We start from the raw sequence: 16,970 nt of genomic DNA on the forward strand, positions 1-16,970 counted from the left end.
GATTGTTTCCACTTTGGGACTATTACTGAATAAAACCATATAAATGGTCTTATTGAGGTCTTGTGGGCTTGGGTAGATACCTACCTGTGGGATTGCTGGGCCATGTGGACTGTGTATTTTTGGTTTTATGAGATCTGCCATACCTTTTTCTCACTAACACAGCATATGAGAGTTCTAGTTATTCCACAACCTCACCATCATTTGACAACATCACCATGTTGTCAGCCTCAAGTTTAGCCATTCTGGTGGGTGTACAGTGGAGGAGGTGGCAAGGAATCGATCCAAAGATGACTTTTGAACAAAGACTTGAAGAAGGTGAGGGAGCAAGCTATTTAAGTTTGGGGGGAAGAAGCAAGGAATCTAGTATACAAGAGCAGAGTGAGTAAAGAGAATAGTAAATGAAAGGTAATAAGGAGAGAGGAATGCAAATCATGCTGGACCTCATAAACAGTTTTAAGAACCTTATCTTTTATTCTGAATGAGATAAAAATAATTGGAATACTTTAAATGGAATAATGGCATAATTTGACTTATATATTAACAGATTGGCTATTGTAGAATAATGGCCAAAAATGGACTCAGGGAAACCAGTCAGAAAGTTATTGTAATGAGCCAGTCAAGAATTAGGGTATTTGGATGTAGAAAAACTACGGAGTCCTTGCTGAAGCCATGTTCCTGAACAGATGTTTTAGTTCTTAGAAATGTCATTAGAATATAGGAGAGAAAGTAATTCAGCTCAGTGCTTTTGTTCAAGTAGCAGTGGAGTCTAGCTCTGCATGCATAAGTTATAGGGATTAAATTTCTTGAGTGGCTTTTTACAAATTAGTAATCACTTATTTCTCCATAAGGAATCTTAAACATTGTGGCTTATAATAACCTGTTTTTAATTCCATGATCCAAAAGGTCTAAATGTAGTCTTAATTATTATGTCTAAGTGGTAAGGTCATTATTTGCTTAAATAAAACCTTAATGAATAAGTGAATATAATTTAATCTTTGTTTAGGAATTTGTACAATATAACTGAATAGCTCTTTTTGGTTTGCTGATATGTATTAGATATTAAAAAGTAGATAGAAATGTTCTTTTTATTTTGTTCATGCATTTTATTTAGACTGATTTATCATTTTTCTACAATGATATTTTATAAAGTATTGTAATAAGGCAGAATATTATACTAGATGCTGAGCAGGTTAACAGGATAATTATATTATCTTCATCCTTAAACATTAGAGCCCCCAGATAATACAAGAGGATACATCTTTTAAAGGAAAAAATACATAGGTTAATTAAACATAGTGTCTACATTTTGGAGATCAGTATATAAATAAATAATTACAGTTTCTAAGTAGAGACTGTAGTACTGTAGAAGCACAAGTTGGGGAGCATTTCTGCTGAGGGAAGAGGGAGGAAAGATAATTTTAAACCAGACTTTGAAGAACAGGTGGGAATTTTCCATGGTGGAGTAGGGGCGTGGTGAATGGTGATGTCAGGAGATGTATCCATCCATATGAGCAAAGGCACAGAGCAGATGTTTAAGATACATTTGCAGTAATGTCTCTTCAGACAGGTTTTATCTACACGTAGCTAATGTCACTCTCATTTAATCAATAAAAATGGTGTTTTCTGATTTCTCAAATACAAGTGACATGCCCTGTTCAGAGCCAGTTAACCCTTTCACATTAACTACCAGTGCTTTTAACAAAGACCACAAAAAGCCACCTGGAAGGGCAATATTTTTCTCGGGGTAAACAAAAATAACAGGAAATTAAAAGAAAAAACATTAACTGCTGGTGCGAAGAAAAGGAGGGATGAGTAGGGGTTTAAAAAAATACAAATAGGTAGCAGAGTGATTTGCTGGATTTCGGGTTTGATGAGGAAGCTAGGATTCTTGAGTAGGTGTCTGTCTGTGAAACCCATGCCCTTTCCGTGTATTAGGCAGGCTGAAGTAACAGGAGTGAATACTTTCGGAGCCCAGTGCCAATAGCAAGGTTCATAGAGACATGGCAGTGTGCTCTGAACTTCAGTCTAAAGATCATTGTTTAATCTTTTCTGATACTCTTTTACTGTTTGTATTGCTGCATATAGGAAACATAATTACAGAGCAAGAAGTTTTTTTTTAATTATTTGCTGAGTAACTTAACCGTAAATTATAGTTTATCTCATTCCATTTTATGTAAGATCAAATATTACAGAAGTCTTTGGATTATTTAATTTTATTTACTTTGTTTCTTCTAAAACCTAACTTGAGAATTTATGCCTCTGTTACTTTATGAAAATTTTGAATTATTCTTGGTGTTTTGGTGGTTAATTCTTACAACTGTGCTTAATACAAATATCCTATAATATAAAGAAATTTTATTTAACCACTATGTCAAACATGTAAGTGGTCTTCAAATATAGTAATCCCCTTTTCTTAAAACAATCTTTTAACTCCCATTGCTGCAGATGTTGGCTTAAATGTCCCTTGGCACTAGTGAAAATGATATTGTCCTTGAAATCCTTTTCCTTTTACCGTAATACACTGTACTTTTTCTTCATAGAACTTATCATACTGTACAGTTTATTTTTAGGACTGTTTTATTAGTATCTGTTCTCCCTACGAGAGTATAAGCTGTGCAATGTTAGGAACTGTGTCTGTTTTAGTTACAACACTGTGTTCCCAGTGCCGGGCACGTGGTTGACACTCAATAAATAAATATGGACTAAGTTAATAAATGAATAAAAGCTTAATCCTAGATATTCTGTTCCACATCTCTAGTTTTTGTTCTTTACCAATATTTCCCAAACTGTTTTACAAAAGTTGTCTGAGCTATTAATAGATATTTTCTGAAAAAATATTTCTGTGGTCACAGGCCTGAATGACTATCCCTGCTCTGGAACAAGTACAATTTACATTAACATGTTAAATGCTCTTAGAAGTCCTAAAGTTTAAAAAGAATATAAGTTTAGAGTCCAGCATTCTTTTTTTAACTGTCAAACTCTTTATTGGACTATTTGAAGTTATTTGAACACAGCTGGCCTGTTGCAAGTAGATTATTCAGAAATTCCAATGACAGTATCTTCAAGGAACTTCCAACTTTTTACATAATTGTAATTTAAAATTGGGATATTTTAGGTATTTAGTCAAGGCATTCAATAATTATTGAATTCAGAACTCATTCTAGTTTATTTCATTTGTTACTTGGCTTCACCATTCTGTATCTTCCTACTCAAAGCAAGAATCTCATTTCCACTTCTAATTTAATGTTACTCTTATGTAATTTAACATTCTGTTTCCTAGAAATAGATGAATATAATTTTGGATTTTAAAAATACTTTCTTTACCTGGAAAGCTCTAAGTGTATTTTACTCTTAAACTAACTTAAATGGGAAAGGTTTTACTCAACCAAAATGTCTTCTAGAAATTATTGATGTTTTAGGAAATCATTTAGTGAAATGTACTCTTTTTTTTTGTCAAAAAGTATTACAAATACCTTTTAGGAAATATGAGAAATAAAATTACAAAACGGCATTTCAGAAATGTACCACCTGGAGATTATCTGTTAATTTATTGGTGTACATACTTTGAAACTTTATGTATGAATTGATAGATTCATTGATAGAGGATGATAAGAGCTATGAAAGAATAGGGCAAGGAAAGGAACAAAGGAGTGTAAAGAGAAGGATTCTTTTGTATATATACTCATCTGCTTTAAGACTTTTTTTCTGAATGTGCTTCTGTTCAGTTGCATTTTTTTCCTTACAGATACTCTGAACATCCAGTTTTCAGATTCTTTTTTACTTAATAAATTGGTGGCTTTTTCCATATAATGAATATTATTCTAAACTATTTACAGGTTACATATATTCCATTTTATAGAATACGGTCTGTTGTCTATATAGCAACTAGTGTGATCATTTTAAAACCTTTCAGCCACTCCTGTTCTTCATACAAGGACAGATCTTAACATGATCAGTGACTGCATGACTGGGTGTTAATCCTCTGAGCAGATAGCATCTGTCACTCTCCCTCCTCACTGTGCGCTAGCCATATAGGCCTATGTTTGATCCCCTGCCTGTCTTAGAGTTCGCAGATATACGTGGAGAAAGCATAAATAGGAATATGTAAAGTTACAGTTATATCTCAGTTGTTGAAGAATACTTTTGTAAGACTCAGAAGAACTTAACCATAAATGCTGTATTTTATACACTTTTAGGATCCTTAGTACCCTGTTCTTGATCTAACTTTTTATTATTATAAGAGTTTTCAGGGGTGCCTGGCTGGGTCAGTCATTAAGTGGCTGCCTTCATCTCAGGTCATGATCTCAGGGTCCTGGGATGGAGCCCTACATTTGGGCCCCCTGCTCAGCAGGAATCCTTCTTCTCCTTCTCCCACTCCCCCTGCTTGTGTTCACTCTCTCACTGTGTCTCTCTCTGTCAAATAAATAAAATCTTTAAAAAATTAAAAAAGAATTTTCAAACTTAGAGAAAAGCTGAACAGCTACATACCCAAAATGATTCCAAAACTGTTCATGTTTGCTGTATTTTTTATTGTGTAATAAAATATTTTTATAATTGAACCATTTGCAAGTATGTTGTACACCTCATGACACCACCTTAGGGGAAATCATTTTCTTGACTGTTAAAGATAGGAGAAAATTGTGTGAAATATTTTATAAAACAAAAAACTACAAATAAGATTTTTTTTTAAGCAGTAAGTATTCACTCTAATATTGATAAATAAAAATTTGAGTTCACAGTTACAGAAAATGGATAAAACCATAAGGAAAAATCTTTCTGTAGAACACTGTTCATACTAGAGAAAGTATAAATGGTAACTACTAAGCATATGGAAGACTCTTTAGCTTTTCTAATAATGAAAGACATATTTGCTACCATATGTTGGGTAGTTAGTAGGTCTCAGGCATTTTTGTCTTAACCACAATTCCATATGGTAGTACACAGTGTCTACTTACAGGTAATAAAACATATTGGGTTAAATCTCTTGTCTTAAGTCCTAAAGTCCTAGAGCTACTAAACCATCGTGCCCACAATTCAAACCCAGAACCTCTGGATTACCAGAGTCCACATTCTTAACCAGCTTTCTCTATTGCCTGTAAAAATCAAAACACTTTAGAGGTCCCGCTTCCCACCTAGAAAGTAACTTATGGTTCATCTAGAAAAATAAACGAGAAAGCCAGGAATATTCTGAAAAAGAATTATCAAGGAGGAATTGCCTTACTAGATAATAAAATGTAGTATGAGGCTAAACTTTAAGTTAAATACTGGCATGAGAGACAGTTTGGGTAGAGTAGGAAAAAAGCTTAGGAATACTCTCAAGGGAATTTTATTCTATGATACAGGTACATTTATAATCATTAAGGGGAATAGATTTTTTTTTTTTTTTTGCATGACAGTAGAACAAATGGCTTCCCATTATCTCTCCTTATACAAAAAAAAAAAAAGATAAACTGTATTTCTCACATGTTCACTTACATAAGAAATTATGATAGAGTATTCTGAATTAGGAACAAAATGCAAATTAAGAATACTGTACGTTGCTTTCCCACGCCCTCCTTGAGTTTGGTATGTATATGGGGGCATAGGTCAAAGAAAATTTGTCTTGACATTTGAAGGAATCTGAGAGTAGGATAAGTATATATGTGACTGACTTCCCAACTGGAGCTTACAGAGGCACCCTTTGTCAATAGATAAGGGCCAGTAGATATAAGAACAAACTATACTAAAATATAAGAGGGTACGTTTAGCCATTAGAGAGCGCAAATCAAAGATCTAATTAAGTTATAAAAAAGAGAGTATTTGTTTATACCCTAGTTTGTGACTGTACAATTTATACCTGTTATTAAGCATGACAAAATCACAAGGGAAAAGATAAATGTGACTAATAGAGCTTTTTTGCATGGAAAAAATAAAAATAAACAAAATGAAGTCACACTTCAGGAAGATATTTGGAAAATTTATTACAGGGGGCTAATTTCCTTAATATTAAAAAGGAGATAATATATTTAAATGTTGAAGAAGAAAAGTAGTTCTTTTGAAAATGAGCAAACAGCAGCAACATTTAAGAAGAAAGTCATCATTATAAAAAAAATTAACCTAAAATGACAAGATGGGTGATTTTAAAATTTAAAAGAGTCTTTAAGAAGATACTACAAGGACGGGCACCTGGGTGGTGCAGTTGGTTAAACATTCAGCTCTTGGTTTTGGCTCAGGTTTGATCTTAGGGTTATGAGATTGAGCCCCACGCAGGGTCCATGCTCAGTGCCAAATCTGCTGGAGATTCACTGTCCCTCCCACTCGTGTACTCATGCTTTCTCTTTCTCTCAAATCTTTGAAAAAAAAAAAAAAAGATATTACAAGGAATGATAGTGTATGTTGTTGGAACCTCATATGCCCTTTGAGGACTTTTTTGTAGTTGTCCTGCAGATGTTTTTACAAATCCACAAAGATGTTTTGTAAATAATAGTACAGGTATGATTTTTGTAGCATTCAGGGAGAAGAACAGGCACATAGGTTGTCTCCAGGGGATTTTTTCCAATTAATTAGTGTCTGGTTAAAAAAATTATGGTACATCCATATAGAGGGCAGCTGCTGCAAAAGTTGTAGAAGTGTCCGTATAGAAGGATCTCCAGGATCTAGCTAGTGAATCAAAGCCCTAGTGGTAAAGCTCTGTATGTTGCATGGTTGAATTCTTTATGACTTTTAAATCCTATATGAATATATATTTTTAATTAAAACAGGGTACTTGTGAGAACCGGAATTTTCTGTTTTCATACCATTGGAATATTTTTCATCTCTGAACTTATATTTTATATATTTTCTAAAAGCTAGTTTAAATTTTATGAAGTGTTTACCAAAATTCAGTGATGATAGGGCTGACTGAGAACAGATATTTTTATGGCAGCTGGTGGTACCACAAATGGCTAAAATCTTTCTGTGTGGTGACTAAACCAGAGTTTACTTGAGTTCCTGTTATACAGCAGGCATTATACTAAACATTTTTTGCACATTTATCTTACTTAAATCTCCAACCAGCACTATAAAGTAGATTATTTTTCTCATTCTATAGGAAACAGATTTAGAAGACTAAAGTGTCTTTCCAGGAGTCACAGACTCTGAAGCCTATGCATTTGATCCCTATACTAGGCTCTGGAAATTCATAAGGGGTTATTGAGACAAAAGACCAGATTTGAATGTATCAGTTTCATCAAATAAAAATGGAAGGGATACTCTGCCCTCCTTTGAAAAGATCGTATTAGTTGGTTTGTATGAAAGTTGCTTTCCAGATTTATGGAGCATTCTGTGCAAAGGAGATTAGAATAATTTTTTTTTAATCATCCATGGCCTGCTTTCTTCATACAAACGTAAATGTTTTAACCCTTTTTCTTTGAATCTCATCTGTAAAATGCAAACTCAAAGTAACAGTTTAGTTAGTTTTTTGGAATCTTTAATATAATTTAACTCAATTTCAGTATAGTACATTTCCTAAATTGAGGAAGTATGTGGTATATCTAACAAAACCTTAATTCTGCTTAAAATGTGCTTACCACTAATTGTATTGTTAGCATTCTCTCAAGGCTACTAAAATCCTTCTGGTTTTAAAACATATGAACAAAAACATCTTAATAAAGCTATACATTCTGTTCACTATTTTTTGAATATATAAACTTATCTATTTCTTCCTGTTTCTAGGAACACCATCTTCAGCGGGCTATTTCAGCACAGCAGGTGTATGGCGAGAAGAGGGATAATATGGTCATACCAGTCCCAGAAGCAGAAAGTAATATTGCTTACTATGAGTCTATATATCCTGGGGAATTTAAGATGCCAAAGCAGCTCATTCACATACAGCGTAAGTAATGACTCTTTTAATTATTACATTTTCTATAGCTATTTTCTGCTTAACTCTTGACACATTTTTACGTGTTCAAGGCCATCTTTGGTGCCCATTTTCAACTTTTAAAATTGAGATTTCTGCCTGACAAAAGAGGTGGCATTTTCATCCTAAGTTTTTGGTTTCATCTCAACATGTGATCTTATACTACTTTAGACAAATAGGATAAAGAGTATACCTGAGATGTAGAAATGGTTTTCTTACTATTCAGAAATAATAGGGGCTCCTGGGTGGCTCAGTCATTAAGCATCTGCCTTTGGCTCATGTCATGATCTCAGGGTCCTGGGATGAAGTTCTACGTTAGGTTCCCTGCTCAGCGGGAAGCCTGCTTTCCCTCTTCCACTCCACCGGCTTGTGTTCCTTCTCACTATCTCTCTCCCTCTGTCAAATAAACAAAAGCTTTTAAAAAGAAAGAAAAGAAGGAAGGAAAGAAGAAAGGAAGGAAGGAAAAGAGAAAAAGAAAAAGAAAAAAATAGTGATATGAGTAGCCTTAAAGAACATCTTAGTAAAAGTCGCCAATCAGCAAACTTTTTCTAAAAAGGGACAATGTTTATCTTAGCCTTTTTGGGTCATTCAGTCTGTCACAGGTCTTCAGCTGTACTGTTGAAAGAAAGGCAAAATCAGCAGTTGACAGTAAGTAAACAAATGGGCATGGCTGTGTTTCAGGAAAATTTTATTGAGAAAAAACAGATGGCAACCCAGTATTGGCCCATGAACCAATAGTTTGCCAACCTCTGATCTGTGATCCTACTAGCTTTTAGTGTTCTAGGTGGTAACTGGTTTCACTTGGTAATGATGAGTTCTTCATTAGCATTAATCCTTCGATGGCTATCACATTTGATGGTAAATAACTGAGATCTTATAAACTTCAGAGAGTATATTTCATTTACTCAGTCCCCAAGTAGTTGACAACTTTAAAACATAGTTGAAAGTTTACTAAGGTAAGAGGCACCTAGGTGACTCAGTCGTTAAAAAGTTTACTAAGGTAGGGCGCCTGGGTGGCTCAGTGGGTTAAGCCGCTGCCTTCGGCTCAGGTCATGATCTCAGGGTCCTGGGATCAAGTCCCGCATCGGGTTCTCTGCTCCGCGGGGAGCCTGCTTCCTCCTCTCTCTCTCTCTGCCTGCCTCTCTGCCTACTTGTGATCTCTCTGTGTCAAATGAATAAATAAAATCTTAAAAAAAAAAAGTTTACTAAGGTAAATTGGGACACTGACAAAGGTCAGTGTTGTTGACCTTTCTAATGAAGAGGGTTTTCCAGTGACCTGTCTAAACTTTTTTCAAGACCATGTAAATGTGTGCTGTTTTTAGAAATTATTTAAGACTGGGGCGCCTGGGTGGCTCAGTGGGTTAAAGCCTCTGCCTTGGCCTCAGGTCATGATCCCAGGGTCCTGCCCCCCACCCCCATCGGACTCTGCTCAGCAGGGAGGCTGCTTCCTCCTCTCTGCCTACTTGTGATCTCTGTCAAATAAATAAATAAAATCTTTAAAAAAAAAAATTATTTAAAACTACTTAACTACTTTTCTCATTTAACCTTTCCTCCATATGATCTGGTTTCTGTCATGGATTCTAAATATTTATTTTACTATTTGTTAAATACGAAAATCCAAAAATAAACTTAGTGCCTCTATTGGCTCTTATCAGTACTGTATTGGCATTTGCTATTTTTTTTTTTAAGATTTTATTTATTTATTTGACAGAGAGAGATCACAAGTAGACAGAGAGGCAGGCAGAGAGAGAGGGAAGCAGGCTCCCTGCGGAGCAGAGAGCCCGATGCGGGGCTCGATCCCAGGACCCTGAGATCATGACCTGAACTGAAGGCAGCAGCTTAACCCACTGAACCACCCAGGTGCCCCGGCATTTGCTATTTTTAACTTCATGTTTTTTTCTCTTTAATTCTAACTTGCACCTTAATTGATTGATTTCATTTCGAAGAAAATATTTTTTTCTAATTTACTAAAGGTTACTTTGAAGTGAACTAAAATAAAGTGGCATGTGCTTTCTTCCCCATGCACATGTTTAATTACATATAGGACATAGACACAGACATCTTAAACAAATTTGACCAATATTAATCAAATTATTATTAAATTATATATTATTATAAATAATAGTATATAGATAATAAAATTATTATTAAATTAGTAATCAAATAACAGCAATAAAATGGCAGCAGAATTCTAGTTTATTTGGGGAGAAAAGTAATTAGTACAAATTTGAAGTATGTTGTCTCTGGAAAGATATATACATTGGAATATTAATCAAGATAGTCTGCTAATTAGTATTAACTACCATTGAGTTTCTTTTAATATTTTGTTTTAAATAATTGTAAATTCACAGGACAGTATATATAGCTTTGTATACCTCAATCAAGGTAACTCAGCTGTACCATTGCCACCAAATTCCATGTTGTTAACTCCTTCATAGCCAAACCTAGACCCTGGCAACCACGAATATGTTCTCCATTTCTACAGTTACATCAGTTCATGATTATAACATAAACAGAATCAGGCAGTGTATTTCCTTTTGAGATTGGCTTTTTTTCACTTAGCGTAATATCCTTGGTATCAGTCCAACTTGTTTCATGTAATATAGATCATTTCTTCTTCTTGGTGAGTAGTACTCCATAATACGTTTGTTTAACCATTGACCCAGTGAAACAGCTGAATAGTTTCTAGGTTTTGACTATTACAAGTAAAGCTGCTATGAACATTTATCTGCAAGTTTTTGTGTGACTGTAAGTTTTTACTCCTGGAATAAATACCTTCAAGTTTAGGTGCTGGGTCCATTTTTAGTTTGACAGGAACTTCCATAGTATTTCTGAGAGTATCTGTGCGGTGTTAAATATTCTCGAGTAGTGTGTGTGTGATCCATTTTCTCCTTCTGTATTATTGTTGGCATTTGGGGTTATCACTTTTCTACTTGAGCCATTCTAGTAGGTGTGCAGTGATATCTCATTATACTTTAAATTTGTATTTCTCTAAATGGCTAATATGTTACATATCTTTTCATGGGTTTATTTGCCATCTGTGAAATGATTGTGCATATGTTTGCCCATTTTCTAATTAGATTATTTTAACAATTGAGTTTTAGGATTCTTTTATTTATATATTCTAGACATAAAGTCTTTGTCATACATGTAATTTGGAAATATTTTCTCTCATTATATAGTTTGTCTTTTCATTCTCTTAATAGAGTTTGTTACAGAGAAAAAAGCTTTTCATTTTGATGAGATCAAGTTTAATCAGTTTTCCTCTTACAGATCATGATTTTGTTAAGAACTCTGCCGTTCCCTGGGTCTGAGTTTCTCCTGTGTTCTGTTCTAGAAGTTTACAGTTTCACGTTTAAATGTATGATAAGTTTTGAGTGTGTGAGATTTAGGTCAGGGGTGTTTTTGTTTTAGGTTTGGTTTTGGTTTTTACCTCTGGATGTGCAGTTGATCCAGCATTATTTATTAAAACAGCCATCCCTCCTTCACTATTTGCTTTTGCTTCTTGGCCAGAAATCAGTTAGGCATATTGATATGGATCCATTTCTGGGTTCTGTGTTCTATTCCCTTGACTTCTGTTTATTCCAAGATAATACCACTGTTTTGATTACTGCAACTTATATTAATAACTCTTAATATCAGGGAGAGTCATTCCTTCTTTATTTTTCTCTTTCAAAATTGTCTTGGGTGTTCTAGAGCCTTTCCATATAAATATTACAATAAGCTTGTCTGTGTCTACAGAGAAACTTGCTGATACTTGATAAGAATTAGATTAAACCTATAGATCACTTTAGGGGAATTGACATCTTTACTATGTTGAGTTTTCAGTCCATAACCACAGTATGACGCTGCAAGTATTTAAGTCTTCTTTGATTTCTTTCATTAACACTTTATAATGTTCATCATATATATTCTGACCATGTTTCTTTAGATTTATAACTGAGTGTTTTATTTTCTTTGGAGCAATTGAAAGTGGTGTTGCATTTTTTATTTTGGTTTCCACTTGTTCATTGTCAGTATACAGAAATGCAGGTGAAATTATTTATCTTATGTCCTATGGCCTTAACTGAATTGCTTATTAGCTCTAGGATATGTTTGCAGATTCTTTGGGTTTTTTTCACGTAGACAGTCATGGTGAAGTCTGCAAATAAATACAGTTTTGTTTTTCCTTTTCAGTCTGTCTTTAATTTCTCTTTCTTCTATTACTATAGTGGCTAAAACTTTAGTACAGTGTTAAAATATAAGTGGTGAGAACAAACATCTTTGCCTTGTTCCTGATCTTAAAAGGAAATAGTTAAGTCTTTCATCATTATATATTATTTACCTGTAGGTTTTTTTGTATTTGCTTTTTATGAGATTGTCATATATGTGATGTGGAAATCTTTTCTCCCTCCTCTTAACAGAGTCTTTCACAGAGCAAAAGGTTTTTTTTGCTGAGATCTGGTTTATAGATTGGGTTTTTTATTCTTAGTGTACTGAGAGTTATCATGAATCAGTGTTCAATTTTGTCAGATACTTTTTTTACATCAATGGATAACATCATGTGATTTTTCTTCTTTAGCCCATTGATATGTTAAATTATACTGGTTGATTTTCAGATATTGAACCAGCCTCACATACCTGGAATAAATTTCACTGACTATAGTGGGTTTATTGTGTTTTGTTTTTTTATACCTTGTTGGGAATGATTTTATTGGATTTTATTTGTTTTATTTTATTGAATTTTGCATCTAGGTTCATGAGAGATTGTTTGGCTATGTACGTGTGTGTGCATATGTGCATGTTCTGTATTATTTGGTTTTAGTATCAGTGATAGTGGCCCCATAAAACAGGCTGGAAAGTGTCCTCTTATTCTGTTTTCTAGAAGAAATTGTGTAATTTATGTTAATTCTTTAGAAGTTGGTATTGGCTTTTAATATACTACAATAAATAAAAAATTATTAGAGTATAGATTTCTGCAAAGTTAAAATTGAATTTTGTCTGCCAGGTGGTCTAGTGAATTACTTACAAAGGATATGTTACCTGAATTATATATATGGACTGGTTTATTTTAGTTTCCCAAATTTCTATTGTGTAAATCTCTTAAGCTTATGTTATACAAACTCTCCATGGGAGTTTTTTAAAAGGTGATAATTACTATTCTCTAAGAAAAAAGCAGTGTTTGAGAATGATTGCATATTTTATTCCCTTACCTGCCCCCTGAGGCATAAGGCATATTATCATATTTATGACATTTATATTTATAGGATCTAGAAGTCTTGTGGCAAAAAAAAAAAAAAAAAAAACACGAATTTTAACCCAGCATTTTTCAGTTTTATTTATTACATGTTCTCTATTAACACTTCATTGAACATTAGTTTGGAAAAGTTCAACTCAGTCCTTATCTTCAACTGACTTAGAGACTTAGGGAAGAGATCATAATTTTCTTCCTTTTATCCAGTCAGAGCTTTGAAGAAAGAAACTCGTATTATAACCATTATCCCCTTCTTTAGTTCCAGAGTTTGGGTACTTTGTAAGCTATTTCACTGAGTGCTTGGCACTCTGCATCTCCTGATCCCAAGGATCATGTAATGTTGTTTCTCTTTTGCTGCTGATCTGTAAGGCTTCTAGATTATACAGATAGGACTTCTTTCCTATTTATACTGGAAGAAAGGACAAAACAGTTCTGAACTGGTGAACATAGACAGGAGTAATTTTTTCACCCCCTGCTTTTTGCATTTGGGTTTCAAGGCTCTCCTGTTAATCCTGAAAGGAAGCCTCCTTAAAAAGGGTAATCTTGATGTACACTTATATATGTATATATGCCTGTGTGTGGAGATACACACACACACACACACACACACACACACACACACACACTTGTAGCTCTGTCCACTGGAAGAGCCAAGAAGCAAGATTATTCAGTAGCAATGAGCACACCTAGCACCTCTTCCTTAATCCATTTTCCATTAAATAGGACCAATAATTTGGTGCAATGGCTTATTCCAGGACGCTGGAAGGGAAGGTGCAAGATAAACCTGGGTGGTCGGGGAGGGGTGATGAACCTGGAACTTCTTATTATGTCAGAAATTAACCATTAAAAAAAAAAAAAATGACGGGCATATCACAAGGATATAGGAATTTCTTCCTCTGGCTGGTTCTGGGACAATTTAAGCAACGGAATAATTAAACATAATAATGAATTGTAAAGCATTGAAAAATGTAGGAATTCAGGAGTCCATACTGATAATAAAAATGGTGAAGAGTAATCTCATGCTGCTTCTGTAGTACAAAGCCAAAAGTTGAGTGGTACAATGTGAAGAGATTACTGGAATTGGAAGATCATTTTTGCAATTATTGTGACCAAGATGGAATAGTGTAAGAATCATCAGTGTGTTCTCAATATAAGAGGAAATTTTGATGAGGAACAAGATATTTGCATGATCTTAAGCTCTTCCTACCAAATGTTCATCAGTTACAAGGAGGGGGGAACAAACAGTAGTTAATGCAGTGAAACAATTGGGTAATTTCTCGACTGGTAAAGAAGATTATCATCACTTATGAGGAACAGATGAACCTTGTGTGCCTCTGGTTGTGATACCATGAGAAGGTCTAAGAAAGTTGAGTATGCAGTATGCCATCTAAGAATGCATAGTCTAATCATAATGGGAATAATAATAATGTTCTGAGGAGAGGGCTATATTCTTCAAAATATCAGTGTCTTAAAAGCCAAAGAAAGGCTATGGAAATGTCCCAGGGATTACATTCTGTTTCTAATTCACAATTTGTGCCATTTCAGGGCCCAAATATCCTTTCACTGTTAGTGTTATAGACATACATACTGAGTCTGAGCTACGTATGGCATTTGTTCCATAAATATTTATATACATTTCATCTGTGCTACTTGGCTCTAAGCGTAAGGGCAAGGACTGTGTTACGTAATATTCTGTCTTCTTTAAAAATGATCAGTTTAGGGGCTCCTAAATGGGGGGCCTAGATGGTTCAGCATTTGCCTTCAGCTCAGGTCATGCTCCCAGGCTTCTGGGATTGATTGGGCTCTGTGCTCAGCAGGGAGCCTGCTTCTCTTTCTCTCTACCTGTGCTGTTCCCCTGCTTGTGTTCTCTCTCTCTCTCTCTCTCAAATAAATAAATAAAAATAATAAAAACAGTCAACTTAGATGTATGTACAGTTGTGTTCTTTTTGCTTGGAATTATTTTCTACTGTATTTTCTCCTCCGTGTATGGAGGAGATACATTCTCCTCTATGTATTTTGTTTAACCATACACATATCTGGGTTTATCCCTATCAAAATATTTTTAAAAGAGTTAGCTTCTATATTATAGCTCCTGTTCTTAAACAATTATTGGCTAGTTAGGTCACATTTTTATTGACAGAACTTAATTATAAAATGCAATCCATTTGCCTGTTTCTCTGTAGACCCTGTTTTCTACTTTGAACACACTCAGTAACATGACCCAGAAAATTTGAAGATTCTCCTCATTCTAGGACGATGATAGCTATGTTACATCTTTATCAGCTGCATTTGAGCTGTCATTTGGAAGGGGCAGGTTGGGCTGAAGCTAAATTATACTTTCATCATTGGCTCTGGTTTTTTTGGTCAAATGAAATCCTAAAGTGAATTTTACATGTTAGCATTTTTCTGGGGCTTTAGTATTCTTATGTCTAAACAAGATTTGGTTCTCATATTTTAAGATGTTTCATGTGTTTGCACATCTGTAAAAGGAAAGCTTCTTGTAGAGGTAAGAGCAGTCTGACCCTCAGGTACTTAGTAACTTTCCTTAGAAAAGACACTGAGCTCCCTAACCTAGGGATCTTCCTTTCCAGTCTTGATTGCCTTCTCCAGTATGTTGGATGTGACTTGTCATTCGTGATATAATATATGTCAGATAAGGTGATATTAGGTTAGTTTGTTTTGTAAATAATTAAGTTTTATAGTAAAATTTGATCTGAAAAAATTTATAGTGGAAAATGCCAAGTAATATATAAATAAGGCCCTAAACATATATAAAATATGCCCTTAAGAAGCAGAACAATGCTAGTTGGTCCATCTCAGTTTGGCTTTCTGGGTTGTCAGGATCACCACTGTTTAATAGAACTTTAAATGATGATAGAAATATTTTATAATTTGTGCTTTCTGGTACAGCACTAGCCACATGTAGCTATTTAATATTGAAGTGTGGCTAATGTGACTGAGGTACTAAAACTTTAATTTAATTGATTTAAATTAGCTAATGGTTACTCTGTTGAACAATGCAGCTATGAATTGTTTTGGTTAGGGACCCAAAAAAACAAGTGTTTTGATTTTACAAACAGTATTTAATCTACTTTAGGATCTGCAGAAGCTCTGTTTACACTGCAATAACAGAAAAAACAGATCATGAAAGTCATTGGAGGGCCTATGGGTGTAAGAAACATGGGTATGGAGGTGTTAACATACACAGATTTTCATGAAGGAATCTAAATATTTTAATTAGGAATATTACAGAAGTGTAATATAGGTCAAAGTGGAAAACGAACAATGATATAATATGTTCAATTCCACAAATATTTATTGGATTCCTATAGGCCAGATACCTTATTAAACTCGAAGCAGGGAGGGCAGGTTTGAGGTAGCCAAAGGGTCCCCTTTTGTACCTATCACAAAAATCACTAATGGATGAGTACATATTTTTTGAGGGCTTTTTCCCCCCATTTTAAGAGGCAGTATCAGAATGCTTTTCAGTAGAGTACTACAAACAGAGTTGGCATACAAGATGAACATGTTTACTGTCTTTGCAGAGATAAATAAGTCACAGTGCCTCTTCTCAAGGAGCTCCCTCATATTCTAATATTTATCAAGTAGAATATAAAGTATGTGTAGAAAATAGTACAAAAGAAGGGCATTGATCTACAATAGGAATATTTAACTTTGGTGCCACTGTTTTTAGGGATATTTGAATGCCTTGTAATTTATGCAGAATGTTACATGTTCACACAGTCTTTTTCTGGGAGAGGGTTCATAGCATCAATGAAAGATAAAAGTGGCTGGGAACCACTTCCTAATTGGAGGCAGTCGGGAAGGAATTCCACAAGACTTGAAGTCAGGCTATTT

General features: G+C 34.5%; 1 protein-coding gene across 5 annotated transcripts in view; it reads left to right on the plus strand.

Moving 5' to 3' along the window:
• The window catches only part of EPC1 (enhancer of polycomb homolog 1), an 89,778-nt gene that overhangs the window by 54,092 nt on the left and 18,716 nt on the right, over positions 1–16,970 (plus strand). For all 5 annotated transcript variants that reach the window (XM_032349337.1, XM_032349340.1, XM_032349338.1 and 2 more), the window contains one exon: positions 7,693–7,852. In XM_032349337.1, coding sequence (XP_032205228.1) covers positions 7,693–7,852 — 160 coding nt within the window. The remainder of the gene's footprint in view (positions 1–7,692; positions 7,853–16,970) is intronic.

This window comes from Mustela erminea, chromosome 6, assembly GCF_009829155.1.
Source record: "Mustela erminea isolate mMusErm1 chromosome 6, mMusErm1.Pri, whole genome shotgun sequence".
In the NCBI taxonomy this organism is placed as follows: Eukaryota; Metazoa; Chordata; class Mammalia; order Carnivora; family Mustelidae; genus Mustela; species Mustela erminea.